The 26,203-nt window shown below is 45.1% G+C and overlaps 1 protein-coding gene across 2 annotated transcripts in view; it reads left to right on the top strand.

The window, feature by feature from the left end:
* Positions 1–26,203, top strand: part of VPS35 (VPS35 retromer complex component) — a 45,195-nt gene that overhangs the window by 351 nt on the left and 18,641 nt on the right. The window contains exons 2-8 of one of the 2 annotated variants that reach the window (XM_006121197.4): positions 13,595–13,693; positions 17,108–17,204; positions 19,506–19,581; positions 21,601–21,783; positions 22,648–22,861; positions 23,956–24,039; positions 25,776–25,885. In XM_006121197.4, the coding sequence (XP_006121259.1) occupies positions 13,595–13,693; positions 17,108–17,204; positions 19,506–19,581; positions 21,601–21,783; positions 22,648–22,861; positions 23,956–24,039; positions 25,776–25,885 (863 nt within the window). Of the gene's footprint in view, positions 1–13,594; positions 13,694–17,107; positions 17,205–19,457; positions 19,582–21,600; positions 21,784–22,647; positions 22,862–23,955; positions 24,040–25,775; positions 25,886–26,203 lie in introns of both variants that reach the window. The other variant, XM_006121196.4, reaches the window with a different exon arrangement.

Here is a 26,203-nt window from a genome sequence, read left to right as displayed (position 1 = left end):
CGCCCACAGGCCCCCTCTCTGCGGGGTAGGATGATCCGGGAGGGGTCTGCGCCGCGGGAGTGGGGGGTAGGGCGGTTCCTGTGCAGGGGCGGTCGGTGTCCGCGTGCCCTGGGCACGGGCAAGTGCCGTAAAACGTTATCCGTGCTCAGGCACCGCTGCTGGGCAAACCACGGCAAGGGCTAGCGTGTAACTGCCCCTCTCCTGCGGCAATGTCACTGTTGCATTAGGCAGCTCGTTCCCTTCACCGTGCTCTGCTCAGCCTGTAGCTGGAGGCGCTGAGCTCGCTTGTGTGGAGGCTGAGACCTTGTTTATGCTTTGGATGAGGCGCAGTAATCTCTAAGCGTGGTGGGGTGTGTGTGGGTGGGTGGGTGGTGGTGGTGTTGGTGTTGGTGTTGTTAAGGCTGACGTTCCTTTATCTTGATGTTACTGGGTCTGGTCCAGTTCAGTCCTTAGCTAGGTTGCTGTGGAAATGTAGGGAATCTCCTGAAACTACAGTGGCTAACTTTGATGCAAAGATGTTTAAGGAGAAAATGTGGCCCATTATTTCTTTGCCTATCTGTGAAATGGGCAGAAGAATGTTTGCTGTCCTCCTTGGGGTTAATGCATGTTCATAAATCTTTCTGAGTTTCTTGACTAACATGTAAATTGTCAGTGCACATTATAACCACTAATCCACTAATAATTATCTAGGTACTGTTGAATTTGACAACAAAATATTTGAATGTACTTTGGATGTATGTATTTTATCATTGTGGTTCCCTAATAATGCTTTCGTGGTTGAAGTTTTAAGTGCTGCTTGCTAGTAGCAGGAGTGGCACAGTAAAAGTATTGGTAATACTTAAGGTATGATTAGGATGGCACTACTGTTCTCATTCCAATGTGCTCTCTACAATCACTCAATTATTTGTTTAGGCTGATCACTTGCAGTCTAGGTCTCTAACTAAAACTGAATTTTCTTTGGCATAGTTTGATCAAAAACAGTTCAGCATTTGAAGGACACGGATACTAAAAGCATTGTTAAGTTTAGTCTTGTTTTCAGTAGGGATGTTAAATTTTGATTAATCAAGTAATGAGTAGTGGATAAGGGGTGGTGGGGTGGGGCGGGGCACTCGCTATCCCTGCTGTGCCTCTGCCTTTTAAATGTAGTAAGAGCTGCCTGCAGGGTTTTTACAGCATTTAAAAGGAAGAGGTGCAGTGGAGAACCCGGAGCAAGGGGGGACTCAAGCAGTACCTTCTAGCCCCAGATCCTGACTGCTGTGCCTCAGGATGGCGGTGCAGCAGTTGTGACCCAGCGCAGTCTCCGCTCACCCCATATTCTTGGCTGCACCTCTGCCTTCCCTGCCATCCCTGCAGAGAGAATGCAGGGGGGAGCTGGCTTTTAAGCTGGCTCTCCCTGCCCTGTGCCCCTGGGTTCCCCAATGCGCAAGGGATGGGGGGAAGCAACTACAAGCAGTCCCTGGGTTATGTACAAGATAGGGACTGTAGGTTTGTTCTTAAGTTGAATTTGTATGTAAGTCGGAACTGGTACATATTGTAGGGGAAACTCTAGCCAAACATTTCTCCAGAGCTCAGTTTTATTCTCCCACACCTCACTTCCCTCAGTCCTTTATTCTCAAGCTGAGGTGTCTGCTGAGAAAAGCCGCTCCGCGTCTCCCTGGTCTGCTGGGTGGGGCGCTAGCTTCGCGTCTCCCTGGTCTGCTAGGGGGAAAAGCAGCTAGTGCGGAGTTGCCTCACCCCGTTTGTAAGTAGGGATCTGATGTAAGTTGGATCCATGTAACCCGGGGACTGCCTGTAGTTGAATAGTAACTTGACTACCTGATAAGCCTAAGCTTATCGGGTAGCTGACTAGTCACTTACAGCCCTAGTTTTCAGACAGCCTTACTGTTGGAACAACTAGGGAGCCAAACCTGAAATTTGACAAGGAGATATGGAAAAAACTAGTGATGGCATGCAGTGAATGAGGCAAATATCTTCTCTTACTTACCACACATCTTGTAAAGTAAAAGCTGTTTAGCTCTGAAACTTTGCAAAAGAGGGGAAAAAACAGGATTTGGCATTGTGTGGCTAAATAGTCAAGTAAGGCGATGACAACATGAAGTTCAATGTTTAATCTTATCTCTATCCTTCTAAAAATGCATTGTGGTAGTTGTTAACTGAATAGTTGCAAGTTCTTACAACCTTTCTTATATTTTTAGCACCTAGGAAGTAGGGATGTTAAAATGCATTTATCAGAGGCAGCAGCATATGAGGCAGGCAACTCTGTGGGATCCAGTGCTCCGCTTGTCTCTTCCCCCTCTTTCTCCTCCCCCCCTCCCCTGCCTTATGGGATAAAGATGCAGCAGCATGGAATGAGGCAGGTGGAGCTTCATGTAACCAGGAGCTCATTGGGTAATGCCCAGGCTCATTGATTAATGGTGTACCATGGGTACACATTCACATCCCTGCTAGAAGTGCCATGCTAGATCAGATCTGATTTTCATCTAGTTGAGTATACTATTTTAATAGGGTTCAGAGAAAGTGTAAGAATTCTGCAGTAGGAAGATATGGGATAATCTGCTCCCCTTTACGATCCCTAATATTTGGAGATTGGTTTAAGCCTTAAATCAAATGGTTTACTATCACTTCGGTAAAATTGTGTTAACTATAGATATTCTTAATAGCCAAATAAATAGCCAATCATGTTTTGAATCTTGTTAGCTTATTGACATTAGTGGCTTCTTGTGGCAGTGAATGCTACACTTAAAATTCCCCACTGAATATTCTGTTACTCTTGTGTTATATGGGAGAGAGAGAGCTGATGTTCCTGACCTACCTTTTCTGGATCATTCAGTAGCTCATCACGCTTTCCACTAATCTGCTTATGCCAAACAGTCTGCTAAAAATCAAGTACACAGTAAGTTGTCCTTAGATTCATCTGTAGTGTGTTTGTGTAATCATTTATATCCTTCCTATTCAGGATGACTCTCTAATTCGTTTGACTCCCTGAATGCTACCTGTAGTAGATGCAGGTTGAAAAGGTGATTGTATTGTACGCCCTCAGTGACAAAACTAACAAAATACACACCAGTAATTTAGAAAGGAGAGAATGCTCATAACTTTCTTTTATAAATTCACTAGTAGATTTAGCTGGAATTGCTCTGATTCTTAACTTAATTTGTTTTCCTTCCTTTAAATAATTGGTGGAGCTAGGAGGAAGGGGTTCAGTATGCAGGCTTCCCTGGGGAAAGAGAGGGTTGGGGTAGTCCTTACCACAGCAGCTTGGGGCGGAGGGAGAAATGTCTCTCCATGACAACTACGTTGGTGACAGCCAGGGGAGGTGTGCATGCCACCTGAGTGGGGCAGGTGCAGGTTCGTCTGTCTGTCTCTCTCTTTTTCTCTTTCTCTACTCTCCCCCCCACCTCCACAGCTAGAGTGAGGGAATCTAGCAAACTGTGCACTTCCCCGTGGGTGAACAGCCAGCAATGTTTCCAGATGAATTGGGAGGGAAGAGGGAGCTTCAGCCCTCCCTGAAGGGTGCCTGGGGGGAGGGGGGGCAGGGATGCCACCCACCAGCCCCTTTCACCTGTCTTGTCATTCTGTATAGTTTTATGCAAAGCAAACCCATTCCAGGCATCAGTTTCCTGACAACCAGAACCTGACCTTGCTTTGTTTTGATAAGAGGAAGCTGCCTACAGAATTTGGTGGTTCTAGCTCTTACCGTTGCGGAGTTCTTAATGGACAGACTGACACTATCAGTCAAATATATACTAGATAGTGACCATTATGACAATCATGAACATGCAAGGACAAAAAAAATGCTACCTAGTCAGGCAGTGGAAAAGTATGTATGGAACTTGAGAAACAGTATATGATCATTTGGAGACTAGTTCAAAATGTGTATTTAGGACATGTTCTCCACGGGTGCTGCAGCTATGCTGCTGTAGAACAGACACTACAATAACAGAGGGAGTTGATCTGGAAGATGAATCGGAAGAGGGAGGGAGACTTTGCGTCACTCTGGTCTAGTGCTAGCAATTTTACATGATTGGAGAAGCTTATCAGCTGCTGCTGGACATAGTGCTAGGAATGCTAGGAGCTGGGAGTCCTAGTACCATAGGTGACGCACACAGAGTGCACATTCATTACTTTGAGAATCAGAACCAAGCAAGAGAGAACCGTGGAAGATGCCATCCAGTGCCAGTACATAGAAAACCTGAAACAGAAGCTGGACCAGGACAAAAGGGTTTGTGATGACATGCAAGTGAAACACTGGCAACTACTTGCTCCCCGGGGCAGCTTCACCTGACTTGCCAACTGAAGGTTTGTTTAACAGGCCTGGCTCAACTGCATCCAGAGCCATCTGCAATGGGAATTGGGACAAGTGATGCAAGAAACGTGGTGATGCCAATGAGATGTGATGCCATATCTTGTGTAGCTGAAAGCCCCGCTCCAGAGCCTGGCTGCTGTGATACGGTGCCGTCCAGATCAACTTGTCAGAGCCATCCTACTACCTCTGGGGAAGATTATGAACTCCAGCATTTCCACAATGCACAGCCAACTGCAACCGGGCATAGTCGTCACCAGTGAGGCTGGGAAGGATATCATCATGGAGGATGTCACAGCAGTGCCCTTTGAGAACAGGACCCAGTCATTCCGTGGTGCCTGATCTCAAAAACTAGAGAAATACATCCTTGTGTACAGTATCTTGAAAGCCAGGGTCTACCATGCTCATGCACTGATCGTTGGAGTGCTAGGTATTTGGGAACCGAAACAAGTGAGGGTTGAGCAAATGTGGAATTGGTCAATGCTATGTCAGCTGATGCAGCAGTACATGTTTGATGCCATCAGATGATCAAGGGACATCTATCTGGAAGGCATCACTGGACATGGGCAATACAAAGAGGGATGAGCTTGGCTGAGAAAATAACTCAATACTTTCCTGATTGGCTGTATTTTCTTATGAACAACCTGCCCTAAATTTGCAATCTCTGAAGGACAGTCTCCACTCATTTGCTTTCCACAACCAACTCTCTCTGGAACTTTTCACTAGAAGACTTACCTGATGTTGCCCAGATCCTTCAGAGCAGGGGGCTGGCAATGTAGGGGGTGCAGGAGTCAGGGCAAGGACTTGGAAATGTGAGGTGGGGGTGCAAGAATGAGGGTTGGGTGGTGAGCAGGGGCTCAGGATGGGAATGGGAGTGCAGGAGTCAGGGCAGGAGTTTGGGAGAAGGGGGAGGGTCAGGGCATGCGACAGGTGGCGTCTGGCTTCTCCTTGGGGGCAGACCAGGGCAGCAAGGGTTTTACACCCCATCCACCAGTTTGTCCCTGAGTGCCCGTGGGGGCTGTCTTCCTCTTCGCTGCCCCTTTCTCCTGGGCAGGGGTTTCCCACTTACTCAGTCTCATGACCGGCATGATGGCGAAGCCCCAGCCCTACTGCCCACTCCGTTGGTGGTAGGGCAGCTCTCAGTGGTCATTCTGCATTACAGCTTTTCCCCTGGGGCCTCACTGTTCCCAGTGGCCACTGTGATTAGAGTGTCCCTCCAAACAGCTCTTCCCTTTCCATGTTACGGAAAACAGTCCTATTCCCAGCACTTCTGGTTTTTCTGGTATAACCAAACCTTGATCTTGGTTGTGATTGTGAGCCAGCTCTTGGCCCCCCAGAATGGGTGGGGGCTACAGAGAGAGGCTGAGTGTGTGTGAGTATGAAAGAGTTGCTTTGTGCGTGAAACAGACTTTGTAACAAAGATTAAGTGTGTGTGGCAGTGTGTATGTGACTGTGTGGGGCACAGAGATAGTGTGGCACAGACTGGGAGTGTATGACTGACACAGAGTGAGTGTACTGGCTGCGCCTGGGTAAGTTTGAGAGGAACCACGCTTTGTCTCTTCAAGGGAAATCTGACCTGCTCTGTTGTCTCCTCCCTCCTCTGTTCTGCGCACCTGAGTCACTTACCATCCTCCTACCTCGCTATACCACTGCAACATCCCATATTTAAACATAGTGATCGCTAGTATAGGTTTTCCTTTCAGCATGAACAGGACCTAGGTGTTAATCACACTAAAGAAGTGCCTTTCTTTAGTGCACTTGCTAGTACTACATCATCATCTTTCTTTAGTACTGGAGACTGCACTATACCCTGGGGAGTAATCTTTGTTCTTCAGTTTGGGAATGGGCATAAAATGTGATGTGAATCTCTGACTGTAAATTAATTTTGATGACATTATAAGTTGAATAGTAGTAGTAACTTGACTGTGCTGGGAAGTGATTTTCACCATGGTCTGTCTTTTAAAATAAAATAACTCATGTGTTAGTATAAGAAAACAATAGAACTATAATGTTAGCAAGAAATTGTGATGGCATCAAATATATACTTTTGAATGTGATTATTTGAATGTAGTTTTTCATGTGCTTTCTTTTGTATAGGCAGCCCAGCCATATCCCTCTGCAGCTGTTGTTTTAGCACTATACACTTAAGCACTACATTTTTGTAACTAGTACATAATTTGTTTTTTCCTTTTTCAGCTGAAAGGAGTGAAGATAATTATGTGGTTTTTATACCCAAACACTTGAGTGAGGGAGGAAAATAGGAGTTCTTGCAATTACGTATGTCTTGTTCCTTAAACAAATTCGATTGTTTGTGTTTTGTAGTTTGTGTCATGCTGCTTTGTTCAAGGACCTGGGCCAGGACCAAGCTATGGATAGATGTTACACCAGCATGCATTCTGTGCTTAGAGATGGCAATGCCTTGTTTAAAACTGTCTATAGGCACAGAATTTGGGTAAAAATCTTACATAATCAAAACTAAGGCTTACTCGTATGTGAATGAAATGAGGCTTTATCCTAAAACAGGGATGGGGAATCTTCTTGGTCAGGTCCACCATACCACAGAAAAATGAGTTGGGGCCACACAAGTGAGAATCATGCACAACTCTCCCTACCCCTCACTGACCTGACCCTAAGTGAGAGAGAGAGAAGCCCCTAACAGATGAGGTCCCCAATTGAGATGTAGAAAAAAGACACTCACCTCACTCCCCTTACTCACCACCCCCACTCTCCCTTCCTTCATGTGCTGGAGTGCATCAGGCTTAGAGCTGGATTAACTTTTCTGAGGAACTGGGGCTAGTAGATTGAGGCCCCCTTGAAGCTCAGAGGTGGGGCCCAAAAATGAGTTATTCAGTGTGCTGGAGCAGGCTGCCAGGGAATGGGCTGGGGGAATAGGGGTGAGAGTCTAGGTGGGAGGCATTGGGAGTAGGGCACCTACTTGGCACAGCTTCTGGGGATCACAGATGGCTCCACATCACCCTGCACTTGCAGGTACCATCCTTGCCACCACTTCCATTGGCTAGGAATAGTGGACAATTGGAGCGACAGGGTTGACCTCTGTAAGCGAGCACAGGGATGGAACTTCTCTGTGCTGCCTTGCTGAGCTGCTTCCTCCTGCTGGCCTGTGGAACTAGGGGTGTGCTGGCACTTTAGCTTTGTTGCAAGTCTCCTAGCCTTACAGCTTCCTTGTGGCTGGAGTGTTGTCTCCAGTCCCCTGCTTAGTGTGTGGGCAAAGAAAAAGACTTTATTTGAGGTAGAGTTATGGAGTACGTACTTGTATCTGTTTCCTTGCGGTGGATGTGCTTGTGATACTGTAATTTAAGTGTGTCATCTTGACTGCACATTACTGATACAGTGAATTTCTGTGTCTCCATGGATATGGCACAATCCTATTAATGTTGGTGTCAGTGAAAAGATTGTTTGGTCTCTGCTTAGACTGTGAACAGTTTCTGAAGGCTGTCTGGCATCTAAATCCATGAGAAGGACCTAAATTAGTTTAAAAGCTGAAGCGTACTGGATTCATCAGGGCTAAGAGCTATAAAGCAGGAGAACAGAAGTAATAGAACACAGGAGAAACATATTTTGGGGTCACTTACTGAAGGAGCTGAACATTCTAATGACACCTGTAACCTCATCCTTTACGGTGAGGCTTGCCTGTTACTCTTAACAGGTAGGAGCTGCTCCAGTCCCGCAGGTCCCATTTAATAGGTTAACCACTTAAACTTTAACTGCTTACCTATTAAAATGGGATTGTCACATCCTTAGTAACAGCTTGTAATTCTGCACAGAGACAAATGCTGTGATTTTGAGTGCGTCTTTGATCTTAATGCTCTGGAGAGGGGAGCAGCCATACGCTACCTCTGAATGTGTCGTGGATGGCAGTAGGGGTGCAGCCAATAGCCTTGCCATGCTTTATTCTGGCCAAATGTTTGTTTCACAAAGCGCCCAGCACCTGCTTGTCTTAGGTGAACATTAGGCTTGTTTCCATTGTATCCAATGGCTTTGCTGTGGAGAAGTAAAGTGGGTGGATGTTCTTCCATTGTGCTGGCAGTACCTCCAAAAATGGCCCTACATAACCCAAAACTCTTCCTCTGTTCTGAGCTGGACTCACTTTTACAAGGTGAAGAAGGTTATATGTGGCTATAGCTGTAAGATTATGGCGAATGCTAATATTAATGTAGCAACATACTTTTTGTGTTTTTCTTCCCTGTTTAGAAGCACTCCTAACTTGTACACGGATCAGGTTTGTGAGAGTGGGTGTTGCTGCACCAACTACAGGTGGCTTCACTTCTGAAGGAAGCTCTTAGTCAATGGACACTTCTACTCCACTGATCATTCTTGAGGCAAAATCCTTGTCCTGCAGTTGAGGGAGGAGAGATGGAGGTTGTTCACTAGGCAGATTGTACCGTAATGTGTTTTTGAAACGTTGTATTTTGCTGGGAGCCATTAATGCACCAGGAGCTGGCTGCTGCCCTGTTCTGCTGCCTCTGAATCCGCACCGACTGTGCTGTGGACACTGCCATTCAAAGCTTATACTTCAGAGCGTATGGGTACTGAAATTTTCAGCAATTTTATAGTTATTTTCAGTGATTATGCGGTTACCTGATTAACTGCTTTTTAACATCCCTAGTTCCAAGTTGCATAGGCAATATTGTGCCATGGAGAAAATCACATCTCTGAGTGGAACTTAAATTTGACAAGGAAAAGTGCTATTCATTTGTGTATTACATGTAATAGTAGAACCCTAAAGAGTCTTCTGGTGCGGCAAAAGTAAAAATCTTTTTTAGCACTTGATCAGTCTACTTTTCTTTTAAAAGCAGCCAACTCATGTAAGGCTGTTTCCCATCTCACAACAGTAGATCACTGGCCTGTTGTTACCTTTAAAAAAGCCTATGGCTGGAAAAAAATGGACATCACAATGCATAAGGGGAGGCCTAACAAAGCAGGCAAAACCACATGTTCCTTTTGGCAGGTGATTTGGTGGTGTTACTCAACCAGAGCTCTGTTTTACTACCTCCTCAGTGTAATGACTACCTCTCAGATGTGGGCATGTGAAGAAGGTAAAACTTCCACGGGCTTATTCTAAGGTCTGTTCTACACTGAAAAGTTGCACTATATTACACAGTTACATCTGTGAGAGAACCCACCAAACAGTAGAGCTTCCATCAATATAGCCAGCTTTGCTCAGGGAAGTAGTGTTCCTATGTGGGAGGGAAGTGACTAGTCAATTATCTAATAAGCAAAATCTTATTGGATAATCGACTAGTCCCTTGACTACTTGCTTCCCCTACCCACCTTGCTGCAATGTGGGGAGCAGGAGCCGGTGCTGGGGGGAGATGGCTTAAAAGCTGGCTCCTCCCAGCACCGTCTCTGCAGGGCGCAGGAGTGGCAGGGGTTATAGCGGGAACTGGGTGTGAACCAGGAATCAGCTGATTCTTGCCGACTGTTAATACGTTTAAAAATCAGAAGTGCAGCGGGGCGGGACCTGGTGCAAGCTGTGACAGCTGATTCCTGGCTCATGCTGGGTCCCCCCTGCTGCTCTTTAGCCTTTTAAATGTATGAAGAGCCAGTAGACTCTTAATACATTTTAAAAGGCAGAGCCTCAGCAGAGTTAGTATCCGGCCCAGGAGCTAACCCTGCTGCGGCTCCCCTACTTATCGATGAGTCAATAGAAAATCCATCAACTAGTTATTAGTTGATTAAACTAAATTTAACATCCCTAGTTCCTGCATAAAACAAAAATCTCCTTATGTTGGTGTAGGCTGCTATTTGTGCTCACAGATTTATAGACTTCAAAGTTAAAAGGCACTATCATGATCACTTAATCTGTTATCCTTCACATTGTGGGCCACAGAACCTTACCTTCTGCTGTTCTTCCCTCCCCTCCCCCCCCCATCATGGACCCCTAAACTCTGGCTTAGTTACTGAAAAGATTTAAAGACTTCAAATTGCAGTCTCTCCACCATTTACATCCGGGGTGGCCAATCTGGTAGAGACAAAGAGACAAAATAGCAGTGGATAAAGTGAGAAGAGCCATGGGTGGGTGGGGGGGAGGAGGGGAGTGGTTGAGCCCCTGCCTCCCTCCCCCCAAAAAGTGCCGCACTGGGGGCACGCATTAATACCTGCATTTCCCCAACTGGTACTCCCGAAGGGAATGCAATTCATTAAAGTTATGCAAGGGAAATAGGTGCCAGGATGCTGGTCCGGGGCGTACCATCACAAAGAAAGCACTGTGTGTGTGTGTGTGTGTGTGTGTGTGTGTGTGTGTGTGTGTGTGTGTGTGTGTGTATTACACAAAATATAGTGATAAAAATAACATTACAGGACATTTTGGACAAGAGACACTCTCACTGGGTTGAAACAGGAGGTGCAGGCTCTGGGTTGGGAATGAAGGATTTGGGTGTGTCAAGGGGTAAGAGGTGCAAGCTCTGAGAGGGGATTTGGGTGCAAGAGAAAGTAGATAAGGGGGATGCTGGTTTGGGGAGGGGGCTCCAGGATGGAGAATAATGGGGTCAGATGGAGGGTTGGGGTGCTGAGCAAGATGCAGGCTTGTGGATGTGGGAGTGCAAGAGTTTTTGGAATGAGAGTTTTCAGGACGGTATTCCAGTGTATGATAGGCTCAGGTTTGGGGTCCGGGATGGGGTGGAAGAGTGTTATGATGCTGCAGCCAGATGGGGGGCTTGGCCCCAGTTGGGGGCTTGTTGTCCAGGCTTCCTTTTTACATGTCAAACACAACATGTTTCAGCATTGTCTGCCTTTATGAGAGGGGCAGGGAACCTGTTTTGAGTCAAGGATCACTGACCAACAGAAAAGTTAGTTGGGGCCACAAGTGAGATGCAAAAAACCAACCCCTCAATTCCCCCCCCCCCCCGGCCCGCAAGCCCCAACTCTGCTGATGGGTGCTGCTGGGGCAGGTGGCAGGGTGCTCGGGGGGGGGGGGGGGGGAAGGCAGGTCTGGCAATGGGGAGGAGACCGGGACAGCTTGGCCGGTACATGGGAATCCCAGATCTCAGGAAGTGCACAGGCTGCTCTTCCCCGCCTCTCTAAACAGCTGGCACACTTCCTGAAATGCTGGGTCAGTCGCTCAGCTGGGGACTTCTTTCCCCCTGCCTGCATAGTGAGTGTGTCTGTCTGTCTGTCTCCTGGGAGAGAATGTCTGCTTCAACTTCTCAGAAAGTGTATGCTCTTACTCTGCTCCCCATGACAGCTGCATGCTTCCTGAAGTTTGAGTGGGCATGCAGTCGTGGGATTCCTACTCCCTTCCCCCAGAGCCAGGAACACTCCTCCCCCCCCCCCCCCCCAACCTTATGCCTGAGTCCCAGAGCCGCTGCTACCGCCATGCGTGTCTCCCTCCAGGCCCTGGGCGCATGTGCTGAGCATCTGGCCTTGAGCATGTGCTGGCTGGGGTGTGAATGCAGCACAGAGCAGCCTGGCCATAAGGAGGTGCTGGGGCAGTGGGAGTTGTGTCGGGGGAAGCAACACAAGATGCTCCGGGGCTGGCAGGGGCTGTGCATGTGCTGGCTGGGGCGTGTGCGCAGAGCGGCCTGGCCGTGAGCTTGTGCTGGAATGTGGCTCAGAGCAGCCCAGCCATAAGTAGGTGCTGGTGCACCTTGCGCAGAGTGGCTGGGCTGAGCGGTACTTGCAGGAGCTGCATTTTTGTAATCAAAGAGCTGCAAGTTGGCCACCCCTGATTTACACTATTTTAAACCTGCAAATCAACCATGCTTCATACATCAGAAAAGAAGGCAAAACCCCTTGAGGTGTTTGCCAGTCCAACCAGATGAAAATTCCTTCCTGTCCCAAATATGTCATTGTTAGATCTTGAGCTTGTGAACAGTTTCCCAAGGGTCTGGCTATTGGATTGAGTTCTCTGTAATAACTCAGTGCCATTCCCGTCTGGTGTCCGATCATCAGCCATTGCAAATATCTGCTAGCAGTTGCAGATTGCCTTGTATGCCATCGTAGACAGTCTTACACATCCCCTTCATAAACGTATCACACTCAATCTTGAAGCCATTTTTTTACCCCACCTACTCCCTTTGGAAAATTGCTCAAGAGCTATATTCCTTTGATAAGAAACCTTTTGTCTAATTTCAAGCCTAAATTTGTTGATGGACAGTTTAGTACCAGTGTGGACACAAGAACAGTTGGATATAAACTTAAATAAATACCAGGGAGGGAGAGGATTTATTTCTCTTATCTGTTTATAGAGAACAATCCTGTCTCCTCTCAGACTTTTTAGCTTAGGTTGAACAACCCAAGGTCTTTGGGTCTCCTCTCATGAGTAGAGCTCTACCATATTCATGGTCCATTTTGGTCAGTTTCATAGTCATAGGTTTTTTAAAACAAAATAGTACATTTCATGCTGTGAACTTTTTAAATCTGCAATTGAACAGTGTTGTAATTGTAGCCATCCTGACCCAGAAAGGAGTTGGGTGTGTATGGGGAGATCTTAGGATTGCTACCTTTCTGCACTGCTGCTGATGGCAGCCTTGCCTTCAGAGCTGGGCAGCTGGAGAGTGGCAGCTGTTGGTCAGGAGCCCAGCTCTGAAGACCGAGCCATTGCCAGCAGCAGCGTAGAAGTAAGCATGGCATGGGATAGCCACCTTTACTTTTGTACTGCTGCCTGTAGAGATGAGCCCTTAGTCAGCATCTGCCACTCCCTGGCTGCCCAGCCCTGAAGGCGGTTCTGCAAAAGTGGCATGGTCTGGTGTTGCCACCCTTACTTTCGCATTGCTGCTGGCTGGGTGCTGCCTTCAGAGCTGAGTGACTCACCGACAGCTGTTCCTTTCCTGCTGCCCAGTTCTGGATGCAATGCAGAAGTAAGGGTGGCAATGTGACCCCCCCTACAGTAATCATGTGACCCCTTTGCAACTCACTTTGGTGTCAGGACCTACAATTTAGGAAACATTGTCTTCTCTGTGAATCCTGTATAATAATAATGGTGAAAACACACACAGAATAGATTTTGGATTAATGACACATTTTTCATGTCTGTGAATTTGATAATGCCTACTCATAAGGTAGATTTTTCCATTTTTCTGGTTATCTTAGTTAGCCTTTCTGCACCTGTTTCAGTTTGGTTCACTGGCCTATACCAGCATATCTGTGCCAGCATAGTCTCAGAATTGCAGACAATCCCTAAGTGAAGGACTGTGATAAATCCCAATTCAGAAATATTTTTCTGTTTGTAGAAGCCCAGAGGACATTCATGGTCAAAATAAGAATCCAGTTTTGACAAGAACCATAAATAGTTACACTTGGCATTTTTTTCCCTTTTCTTTCTTCCCTTAGCCAACAACACAGCAGTCTCCTCAAGATGAGCAGGAGAAGCTCCTGGATGAAGCTATTCAGGCTGTAAAGGTCCAGTCTTTCCAGATGAAGAGATGCTTGGTAAGTTGTGTGGGGTTTTTTGTTTGTTTTTTTTAGATAGTGGAATGGAATTTCTTAAAGCTGGATGAAATTTTCTTTCCCCCCTCATGAGCTGCAGTGTGATTCATTGTAAAGTTGACTGGATTCACTCAGAAGCATAATCTGCTTTGAGTACACCAGTTTTGACTGACTCTCTTGTCGAAAAAATGAGCATGCTATGAAGGTTGCTGGCAAACACCTCATATCCAATAGAAATGACACTTCTAGCAAAAGCTGAAACTGCATCACTTTTTAATGCTACTGCTTGCTGAAATCAACAGAAGGAATATTTTTCCAATTTCTTAGGCCAGAAGTTTTACTGGCTTGGTTTTCCTCAGCAAAATGTAACCGTGTCAGCGTACCTGCTGTTCCATGCAACTAATGAGGGAATAGATGATATTCTTATGTGGAAATCTGCAAGTGCCTACAACCTGGCAACTCTTTTTTTATATTAAACCTTCACAAAGGTTTGTAATGCAGCTTTTTCCTTCTTTGTGAAACTAAGTAGACCATGACATGGGAAGAACACCTCATGTGTTTCACTTGCTTTCAGTATGTTGAGTGTTTTTCCACAGTGCTTTCACATCTCTTCCTTCCAGTGAAATTTTGCTGACTGTATTCTCAGCATGGCAGTCCTCTGTGTGCTGTTATGCTAGAGGGTGGACATATTTTTTGATGGGTGGCCACTCCCAGATTTTGGAAAGTGGTTGAGAGCCGTGCTCTTCTGTTATATTAATGGAGGCAATGCGGGGTCTGAGATGTAGGTTGAGTGCAGAAGGGAGCTTGGGGTAAGGAATTGGGGTGCAGGAGAGACTGGAGTCTGGAAGGGAGTTTGGCAGAAGGAGGTGGTTGTGACCTAGGACAGGGTACTGGAGTACAGGGTTTTGGGATGTGACCTAGGGTTGGAGGGGATTGTGATCTGGGGCAGGAGATTGGGATGCCAGATCTGGAAGGGGGTGTAGGTGCAAGAGGGGGACAGAGGGTTTGGGTATGTTGAGTGGGGGGGGGGGGGGGGCAGAGAGTTGGGGCAAGAAAGGGCTGAGGTGCCAGAAACATGCTGTGGCCAAGAGATTTCCCTGCCAGCTGCCAAACGTGCCTGCCTACCTGCAGAGCTAATGCTTGCAGAGCTTAAAACGTTTCCCTGCCAGCCTGCCTGCTTGCCTGGCCATGTGCTTCATTGAATAAACGAGCCGAGGAGAGGGGGTGTGGTTCTTCTTGGCTGCCTGTTATTCCAGCAAGCAGCTCCCATTTTCTGGTTTCTGGCCAGAAATCATCCAGTGGGATTGTGCTCAGGGTGGGGCCTCTTGGGCCACATTGTGCAACTTCTCCGGCCAGGGCTGGTCCGCAGGCCGTGAGTTTGAGACCCGTGATGTAACATCATTACAACTACAGCCTTCAAGGGAGCCACAGGCAGTGTGAGGGGGCCCAACCACTGCCACACCAGGCCCTACCCATTAATCTCCAAGGCCACATCCTCAGAGATGGCATGCCACGGGGTGGAGGGTGGATAGTACTATGAATACAGTAAAACTCCATTAGTCCAGCATCCAATGCTCCGGGACTCCTGATGGTCCGGCACCATCAGGAACCCGGAAGTTCTGGGGCAGCCGGACAGGCTTCCCCCATTCAGCTGCTGCTGAAACTGACCAGCAGCTGAATCGGGGAAGCCGGGAGCAGAGCAGCTGGGGTGCTGCCAGGTTGGTCTCGTAGCGCTGCCCCTCGGGGCTGTGGGACCAACCCGGCAGCACCCCAGCTGCTCTTGGGGACCCCTGGGGCAGAGCAGCTAGAGTGCTGCTGGGTTGGTCCCGCAGCGCCGAGGGGCGGCGCTACAGGACCAACCCGGCAGCACCCCAGCTGCTTTGCCCCAGGCGTTGGGATTCAGCCACTGCTGAAACTGACGCTGCTGGTCAGTTTCAGCAGCAGGCTGAATCCGGACGCCTGGGGCAGAGCAGATGGGGTGCTGCGGGGTTGGTCCGGTAGCGCCACCCCTCTGTGCTGCGGGACCAACCCGGCAGCACCCCAGCTGCTCTATTGCAGGCATCCCCGATTCAGCTGCTGCTGAAACTGACCAGCAGCGGCTGAATCAGGGATGCCTGGGGCAGAGCCGGACTATCGTAAGGGGGGGCTATGAGGGGTCTGGAGTGGCATCTCCTCCCACCCCACTCCAGACCCCTCATAGCCCTCCCTTCTGATAGTCCGGCATATCTGATAATCTGGCACCCCCTGGGTCCTAAAGGTGCCAGATTATCGGAAGTTTACTGTACAAAGCAGTAATGGATGATATTGCACAGAGATCTCCCTTCATCGCTACCTCTGCTGGATGAAACTTGAAGATATAGTTGGAGGGAAGATGAACATCAACAGCACTAAACCTAGCATATGGGAGGAATTCAGCTTTATCTCCAAAAGAATGAATAAAACTTAAAGCTGAATTTAAAATGAGTGTGAAATGCTTTGAGTCTATGAAACTTCATAGTAGTTCTCAGACAACTATTATGTGCTTGCAGCCAAAAAGGATGGACAGTAGCACTAGCAGAATTATGAATTTTCTCTGTTTATATCTTGATGTGTTGGACATCTCCAAGAACAGCCCACAGAGACGTCAAACTAGACTTAATCATTATTGCTTAAAGTAGAACTTGGCTCTCTATTAAAACATTTTGAAATCCTATGCACATAAACTCTGTGGACATAAGACTTTATACCTACCCACCATGTCCTGTTTTTATAGGGATTTGTACAAAAAGTGTTTAGGTTCATCATCTAGATAATTATTTGGAATTCTCTAAATATGCCCCTTGTTCTTGACAAACTAATAAAATGTGACTTTCCATAAAATGCTGTATTTTTATTTTTGTCATGAGGGGGGACTGGAGAATCTTATCCAAATTCTTTCAGTTTTCCACTAATAATGTGAGTTGCCTGATATTTTTATCTAGGCTTTGTCACTAGCTGGAAAGCAGAGGTGGATTTGTAGAATTTTAAAAAGTTGTAAAGTTGTCTTGCTTTGATCTCCAGTGTGGGATCATGTGTGTTTGGAGAAGTGGGGAGGGAAGGATTTCCACACTAATGTAAATAAAAAGCTGTTTCTCTGTTTCGTCAGTATTTCATGTATTAGCCCAGGTATACTACATTGCCATAGAAAGAGACTCAGAACAAAACTTACCGTCATTATCTTGTTAAGCATTTAGTACTTCTCTGTGTAGGTGGTAAACAGGTTACTTAAAATTGGATTTGAGGTAAAAAAAAATAATTAATTTACCCCACTTGAGTTTTCTCTAAATTGTTTTTAATGTATTATAGAAAATTAACTTGCTTCAGAAATCAAACTGCACTTATGTAGGCTGGGGAATTACAAGTGATCACTGCTTATGTTTGTTCTTACTCACTGTCTAGGACAAAAACAAGCTCATGGATGCTCTGAAACATGCCTCCAACATGCTTGGTGAGCTGCGGACGTCTATGCTATCTCCCAAGAGCTATTATGAACTCTGTATCTTTTGAATGGTTGAGGGGAAAATATTCCAGTATTGTGTACTGGAATCTGTGTAGTTGTGTGCCTAATAGTAACATGTTATCCCTTTGGCCTCTTCCTCCTAAGTGTTTTATTAGTTTTCTTTATTTCTGCTAGAACTGCTCTCTATTCAGATATTCTGAAGAAGGAAACACTCTGATTCACTGTAAGAGATCATTAATTCTTGATGTATAATATTAAGTAATCCATTATCACTTCAGGACTCCATAGATCTATCCCTTAAAGATCCTGTATGACACTATTGTAGTTTTTATTAATGCCAGTGGGGCTGGGAGATAGAACTATGGAGTTCCTAGTTTTGTCCAGATAGCTAGGGAGTCTCTTTTAAGATCAGTACATAAATCATGTCTACTCCACAAGAACATACTGAAGACATTAGCTGTCTTTTTTGGCTCCTGTGTGCTTCAGCTTCTTGTTTCTAAAAGCTGAGAGGCTAGAGCATTACTTTCCTTTGATGTGATTATATCAATTGAGGGAACATCTAATAACTTTTCACGCAGGCTTCATCTACACTGGCAGCTTCTTGTGCAAAAACTCTTCCAGAAGAGAGCGTTTACGCTGGCATGTGCTTTTGCGGAAGAGCATCCATGCAAGTGTAGATGCTCTGATGGCCATTTTAACTATTGGGCTTTCTTGCGCAAGAAATTCATGTTGCCTGTCTACAGTGGCCTCTTGTGCAAGAACGGTTGCACAAGAGGGCTTATTCCTGAGTGGGAGCATCAGAGTTCTTGCGCAAGAAGCCCTGATTTTATACAGTAGAATGTCAGTTTACTTGCTCAAGAACACATGGCCAGTGTAGACAGGCAGCAAGTTTTTGCGCAAGAGTGGCGGCTTTGGTGCAAGATCGCGCCGGTGTAGACACAGCCGCAGTGGGCATGCTGTTGACATGCAGAAGCTTTCCCTCTCCATTAGGGATGTCATTATGTAGATGACAACACGATTAACCAATAAGCCTGGGTTTATCAGTTAATCTTGTCAACTACACACATTTATCCTCCTCTTGCTCTTGCATTTCTTCCCCTTCCCTGCTCTTGCTATCTGTCAGAAGCAGCAAGGGGTGGGAGCTGGTGTCTGTGATGAGCTAGCTTAAAAGCTGGCCCCCACCCTTCCGCTGCTTCTGAGAGAAGCAGCAGTGTGGAAGGTGAGGGGGGCAAACTGGAGCCAATGTGTGGGGAGCCATCTTTCAGGCAGGCTCCCCTTGTATACTGGCTCTGTGAACTTGCCTCTCCTGGTCTCCCTTGCTGCCTCCTACATAGGCAGTGGGGGATGGGGGAGCGGGCAGGAACCTGTGCTGGGGGAGTCAGCTTAAAATCTGTCCCGCCCCCTCCCCCCCACCCCCGTACTAGCTCCGTAGCTCCACAGTGCTGCCTCCTTTCCTCCCCTCCCCCTTCCACACTGCTGCCTCTAATAGAGGCAGCAACTCAGGGAGTTTGGGGGGGCAGGGGAGGCTGCTGTGAAGAGCATCCCACAGAGCAGCCCCTGTCTATGGGGAGCTCGGTCCACCATGGGCAGGGGTTGCTGCCACTTGGTGCTGCTGCCCCTGTATCAGAGGTAGCAGCACAGGGCAACAGGCATCTGGTCCACGACGGGAGCTAGTTTTCAACTGGCTCCCCTCGTGGATCAGCTCCACTTGCCACCCTGCGCTTCTGCTTCTGATACAGAGGCAGAGGTGCCAAGTGTCAGCATCTCCTGCCATGGGGGGAGGGAGGTCAAGAGGAATGGCAGCAGGCAGTGGGGCTGGGAGTGCACTGGCTGCCAGCCCTGCCCCGGGGACAATTGAATAGTTGTGTAACCGCATGAAATCTTAGTGATTACATGCAGTTACACAACTATTCAGTTACACAGCATCTAATATCCCTACTTTCTATACTGCTTAGGTTGGCAAGACCTCTCTGTGAAAGCCATGACCTTTGCTCTTCCCTGTCACTCTTTATTTTCCCCTTTGTGTCTTTGCATCTACCACCTACTGCACTGCTTTGGCCCCCAGTATTCACTCTTCTCTCCACGCAGATTTGAACATCTTTCTCCTCAAAATATTTCAGCTTGTAAATGCTCTGAGAAATGCTCTGAGAAATATACTTAATTCTCTGTGTTTGACTCTTACTGCTTCTGTCTGCTTTTGATTGTAAGCTCTTTGGTACTGTTCAGTAAATAGCCAGGCATACTTGTGGCGGTGGTAATAATGTTTAATCCTTAACCATAAGGGAAAAGATATGGCTATTTCTGATGAGTTACATTACTTAGAGGTATATCTAACAGATGAATTTGCCAAGGGAAGGAAAGTGGCGGATCTTTATGAACTAGTACAGTATGCTGGAAATATTATCCCAAGACTGTAAGTAAATGAGTGCTTTAACTTTATTTACTAATAAATGATGTTTTCTAAAACTTCTGGCTTGGGGGCAAGTCTTGTCTTGGATTTTGTGTTCTTGTCTCCTGCTTTAGAGCAGGAATTCATAGTACCCTAAAGAAAATCTCTGTATCTAGTAATGCAGGAGCTCCCAATTACTGGTGGTTTTTTCAAGGCTACAAGTGCAGCTTCTGAAACTAGTAATTGGATTCTTCCACTCAAGTACTTGATTTTTATAAACAACTTAGTGAAATAGTGCAAAAAAAAAAAGTTTTGCTTACTCTAATATAAATCTGTTTTTTATTTAGCTCTTCTTCCAGATATCTCTCACTAATCTTAGTAGTCATAATTGACATGCTAAGTGCCAAATCTTAGCTGGTATCAATTTGCACACAGCTGAGGATCTGGCCATATATGCCCCATAAATGAATCATTTCATTTCTCAGCTGCTTATGTTCAGTTATTGGTCCAAGGAATAAAAAAGCACTTTAAAAGTTAGGGGACAATAGAATATATTTTACATTCTTTTTGAGAGAGAACTGTGGAATCTCTCTGTATAATTCCTTTTTAATAGTATCTTCTTATTAAAAGCTCTTAAATCAATTCACAACAAACTCAGTATCGAAAAACTAATATTAAAAAGCAAATATCACACGGGGCTAGAAGAACTTGAGTTTAAGAATTCCACTTCCCTTTCTTGAATAGTTAGAAGTAAATTTCTGATTTTTAGACCTGTACTTCTCTTAAGAGACAGGTAAGAAGGGTAGGCGGTCAATGTATACAGTGATTCAGTAACTGAAATCAGATGCAGTACACTTGAGACTTTAAGTTTTAGCTTCATTAATTGCCCTAAATATATAGCATTCCTTAATCTCTTGTTAATTTAGTTTCTGATCCTGCTAGCAACTCTTTGTGGGTGGAGCCCTGTGCTCATGCAGAGTCTTCTGTATTTGAAGTTCCCTTCCAAGACAATGGGAATTGTGGGTGCTTGAAAATCATAAACAGTGGTCCCATAGTTGTGTTAATGTTTTATGGTAGTAAATCCTCACGTCTCCTTGTTGGTGTTAAATAGAACATAGAAGGACAGTAATGCTTCAAGTGAGTACAGGGCTGGGGAGTTAAAAGGACCTGAATTTCATTCCTAATTTGCAACTAGACTATTCTATGGCCTTGAGCAAGGCACATCACTTTTCTTAGTTTCACTATTGTAAATGGGAGGTAATTCTTACCCACCAGTCAAGCAGGGATGTACATTATGAGCACTAATTAATGTTTGTACAATATTTTTTTAATTTATAAAGTATTACAAGTTGGACCTCCCTGGTCTGGCACTGTCGGGATCTCACTGGTCCCGAACGATAAAATTTGCCAGAGGTGTTCCCTGCCATCGGCTGAGCCAGCTGGGCCCCTGTTTCTGGCTTTCTCTAACCTCTCCCTGGCTGCCATAGGTAGCTGGGGTTCTCCAGCCCTGGCCAGTGCTGCTGCGTGTAGTTAATTTCCCCAACCCTGTACTGCCATGGGCATTCAGACTTCTCCGGATCCCGATCCCGCTCTGCCGTGGGAACTTGAGGTTCCCTGGCCTCAGTACTGCTGTGGCCTACCAGGATCCTCTGGTCCCCTGCCCCAGTACTCCTGTGGAGCTCCTCCCACTGCACTGTCCCCAGTCCCAGCAGGGCTGCTGGCCTGCCTGCCATCAGGCTCCCGGGCTCTCTGGTCCAGGAGCATCAGTGGTCCGACACTAGGGAATACCAGTTTTCAGAGGTGCAACATGTATAATAGCGTTTGTTACTGCCCAAATTTAGATGAAAGATTTTCTTTCCATACCCACTATAAATCATTGAATTCCTTCTCATTCTTTACAAGTATCTTATGAGATGAGGGACAGACCTACTTGTGAACAGGCTACCATAATGTATTCATATATCAATACATCTTTTTTCTAATTTAATACTTAATGTATCATTTTAATCAAAATTTCTTTGTTTTTTGTTTTTGTTAACTTAGCTATCTGCTGATAACAGTAGGTGTTGTCTATGTAAAGTCCTTTCCTCAGTCCAGGAAAGATATCTTGAAAGATCTGGTAGAAATGTGCCGTGGTGTCCAGCATCCTCTAAGAGGCTTGTTTCTTCGAAACTACCTTCTTCAGTGTACCAGGAATATCTTACCAGATGAAGGCGAACAGACAGAGTAAGAGAAATGTGATGCAAGTGCAGCGAAGGAATACCTGAATGTTTATTCTCTATTGTCTTGTAAGGCTTGAAATAGGTGCATATGTTGAACAGATTTTTATTTTTTATGTTTTTATTTTTTGGGGGCAGACTATGCAAGTCCTCTCTCGTGAAGATCTGATGGATTAATTCCTGGAATGTGATCTTAAGAGATGCTGTGTATGCATGGTCAATCTCTCCCCGCCCCCCCCCCCCCCCCAATTCATCAACATAAATAAAGATTGAAAATGATCTCATTGGTTACAACCAACATAACTTCATTTTTCACTAAAATTAACATAACCACCTCTTTCAGGCTTTCCAAAGATACTTGTAGAACTTGGTCAATAACAGCCAATTTATTGCTTTTAAGATTGGAATGTAAGCTTTTTATGTTTTTTACTCTTAAAAGAGGAATTGAGGATAAAATGGGCTCTCATTTTGAACGTGTAGACTATGAACTTTATAGAGTAGAGAATACTTTGTTTGTAAATATATCTCTGATATACAACATGCTTTCTGATCACTGTGGATGGGGATAAAGTAAACAAAACATCTATAGTAGTCTGCTACTGACTTGCCCATCCCAGTTTTTTCTGACATTTTTCAAATGCCAGTGTAGATTGAATCTCTATTTTATTTGGGTGGTTGATGTAAGAGAATACAACCACATTCTCCTAAAACTAATCTCACTTTAAAATTCATGGTGAAAATGTCTTTCCCTTTTCAAAGGGAGGTTGTAACATGTATCCTAGTTTTGAAACTCTGTCCCTCCCCCCCCAAAAAAACCCTTCTATGATTAATGCCAAAACTTCCTTATTTTTAACCACTGACCTAATTTCAGTGAAGAAACCACTGGCGACATCAGTGATTCCATGGACTTTGTGCTTCTGAACTTTGCTGAGATGAACAAACTCTGGGTGCGAATGCAGCACCAAGGACACAGTCGAGATCGAGAAAAGAGGGAGCGGGAAAGGCAGGAACTGAGAATCCTAGTGGGAACAAACTTGGTTCGCCTTAGTCAGCTGGAAGGTGTTAATGTGGAGAGATATAAACAGGTGAGATTTTTCATCTAACACTGAACTGTGTCCATATTTACCAGATGAATGAAACATAAATCAAGAGTTCCATTGTCTCTGAAAGTTGTTATAGCTTCATAAAAATCAATGTTTGGTGGCTCTGTAGCTATTTAGTTGAAGTTCTCAACACACTAATAAAACCTCATAATGTTCCATTAGGTAATCTACCTATAAGTGGATTTATTTAATTAAGAGTTGCAACAACACAGAGCAATATGCACAGAATCACACAGTTGGTGGCAGAACTGACCATTCAGCTTTGAAGTTCTGTCTCTCAGTCCCCTAATCTGTGTGCTAGTTAGTACTTGTTCCCTTTATATGTATACATGCAATGCACGTATGCAAGGAAAGGAGTCAAAAAGATCAATGAAATGATGCCTTTCAAAGCATTCAAGAAACCAGTGAAACCAAACGATTTAAAAATTTGAAATGTCCCTTCTTTTATCTGGATAGTTTAAACCAGGGGTTCTCAAAATGGGTGCTATAACCTTTTGAGAGGTTTGCAAAAAGTTACAAGCAGTCAGCTTCCATCCTCAAATTCCACTTTAACCCCAGTATTTCTAATAGCGTTAAATGTATTTGTGTGTGTTCTTTTTGAAAGCTTATAAGGGGAGTTGCATTCAGAGTCTTGCTGTGTGAAAGGGGTCACCAATACAAAAGTTTAAGAACTATTGGTCTAAAGTAAGAGACATGCTTAGTATCAACCATGGCAAATGCCACTGAGGACAGTTATTTATTTAAAATGGAAATACCCATTTGTAATCTGCTGAGTGAAGGGGGTGAGTGAGAGATGGCAAGTGAGCACGTGCATGAACCTGTTTTTAAAAAATGTCATTGTGTGTTTTCACTAAGAATGGAATTCGCTAATTTCATTCATTATTATTTTAGTGTCTGTATATAGTTGTGATTGAGATCAATATTTGACTAGTGATAGTGGATCTGACAGTTGCTCTTAAATTCTAAATTTTGTACATGCATAGGAAGACAAACTTTCTAACACTTTAAAAATCGCATTCAAGATTTGTGGAACTCGAGAGTTAACAGGGAAAATATTGCAACTTCTTTCTTTACAGATTGTTTTGCCTGGAATATTGGAGCAAGTAGTAAACTGCAGAGATGCTCTAGCACAGGAGTATCTCATGGAATGTATTATTCAGGTAAGCTGCAGAAAGGCACAAAAGTAGCTTCATTTGACAGTTGTTGGGTGACAATATTTTTTAAAAATAAAAATAGCTTGTAAAATGTGTGCTATGGTTGGCCTGATTTTTTTTGTTTTTGTTTGGTTGGTTTGGTGGCAAGTGAAGGGGGTAGGGCATTAATATTTTTTTTTAAAAAAAGTCAATTGCTTAACTAAATTTCCCTGGGTTTCTGTTTTAGTTCATATCATTGACACTGGGAAGAAGTTTTTAAATACTGTAGTACAGGGGTAGGGAACCTTTTTTTTTTTTTTTTTTTTTTTTTGGATCGGGGACCACCGGCCCATAGAAAAATCAGTTGGGGGGCCATACAAGTGAGAAGCAAAGGAAAAAAGAAAACCAAACAAAGCCCTCACTGATTGACAAGGTGAGAGACATTCCCCTTGCACACCAGAGCTGGGGGGGTGCCCTGGTTAGTAGATTGTGTGCTCCAGCCCTGTGGGGAGATTGCAGGGGAGTGGAGTGCCATTGTGGGCTCTCCAATGCTGGGGGGAGCCCCAGGGGCTGGATCCAGACAAGCCTGGGGCCACCCCCTCCTGGGCCTCAGGATCCCCACCCCTGCAGTAGTACTTCAACACAAAGTATAATAGCTGTCAAAACTAAGGGTGTAAGCAAGTAGTTGAGTAGTTATCAGGTAGTACAGTTGACTACTTACAGAGGCAGCAAAGGGGGAATGCATCAGAGGCAGCTGGGGGAGGGGCATTGGTGCTAGGGAAGGCTGGCTTAAAAGCCAGTTCCCCCCAGCACAGTCTCCTAGGTGCTACCTGCCCTCCACTCTGTCAGAGGCAGCAGTACAGGTGTGGGGGTGGAGAGATTGCTCTACATCCTGTGGCCAGGGATTGCTGCTGGAGCAGCCTGTGTTTGCGGGGGTTCCTAGCCCCAGGTCCAGGACCTACCCCTGCTGCAGCTTTGCATTTTAAATGTAGTAAGAGCCACCTGACTCCTACTACATTTAAACTGCAGCAGGGTAACTCCTGGACCTAGCATGAGCTGGGTCTGAGCACCTTCCCTTATCATCTGATCGTGTAGTCGATACAAATTGTATCAACTACACAATTAGCCATTTACCTGCCTCTTAACATCCTTAGTCAAAATGTGCATCTTGGTCAACTGGATAAATCTGCATGCTGCTTCTTGAGCATTAGGCCACTTAATTTTCCAGATTTCATTCTTTTAATAGAGCCATAGCTTCTGTCACTCCTTTCTCATAGGCAATTTAACAGTTCTTGTTTCGTAGTTTTGGGAGGATCGTGTACTGGCTTGACCTTTTTCCCATATGCTGCCCTCTTAATCTTCTGTTACTAGCAGCAGGTTTTGATTGCTGAGTCTGCAGCTTGTGAGGAAAGCTGTGTATGATTCTTAAAGATGCAGCTGGTGTATCCCATTTCCTCCTCTCTCCTCTTCATTTTCTGTTATGAAGTTTTGTAATTTATTCAGGGCGGGCATGTCTGCAGTAAAAACGAGGGATAACAGTTTTGCTTGTGAGCTGTGCAGTTCTCATCTACATTTCATGGCCAGTCCACTTCTTTGCTTTTTGTCTGTTGCCATGAAGTGACATCAACACTTCTCTTGCATAGCGTAAAGTGCAGTTATCATGCAGCTATAGTCTTTAAACTATTAGCAGTTTTATCCAGAGAGATGAGTGAGTAACATTGTATCCTGCTGTGAATCTTGATCATTCTTGATGTGGGTTTTAGGTTTTCCCAGATGAATTTCATCTCCAGACCCTGAACCCTTTTCTTCGAGCCTGTGCAGAATTACACCAAAATGTCAATGTGAAAAACATTATCATTGCTTTAATTGACAGGTGAGTATGAGGAAGGATTTACTTGGAATAAATATCAACTAAATATAATTTACATTACTAAGTATCTGAAACACAAGCAGTGGAGGGTGTGGTAGTTTTTTGTTTCTTTGATTTCTCCTGCAGTTTGATTTAATTCATTATTTTTGTATCTTCCACATTTTAGTTTCAATTATAATTCATGAATAATTGGTCTTTAATGAGTTCATGTTACTAGATAAGCATGTGCTAGCCTCATGTTGCCTATATTAATTTCTTTCATCATAGATAAATTATTTAAAGAACTAACTGTGCCTGCTCTTTTTTTAATTTTGCAATTTC

The sequence above is a fragment of the Pelodiscus sinensis genome, chromosome 12, assembly GCF_049634645.1.
Source record: "Pelodiscus sinensis isolate JC-2024 chromosome 12, ASM4963464v1, whole genome shotgun sequence".
Taxonomy (NCBI): Eukaryota; Metazoa; Chordata; order Testudines; family Trionychidae; genus Pelodiscus; species Pelodiscus sinensis.
The sequence above is the reverse complement of the archived record's forward strand: the minus strand, read 5'-3'. Positions and strand labels throughout refer to the sequence as shown.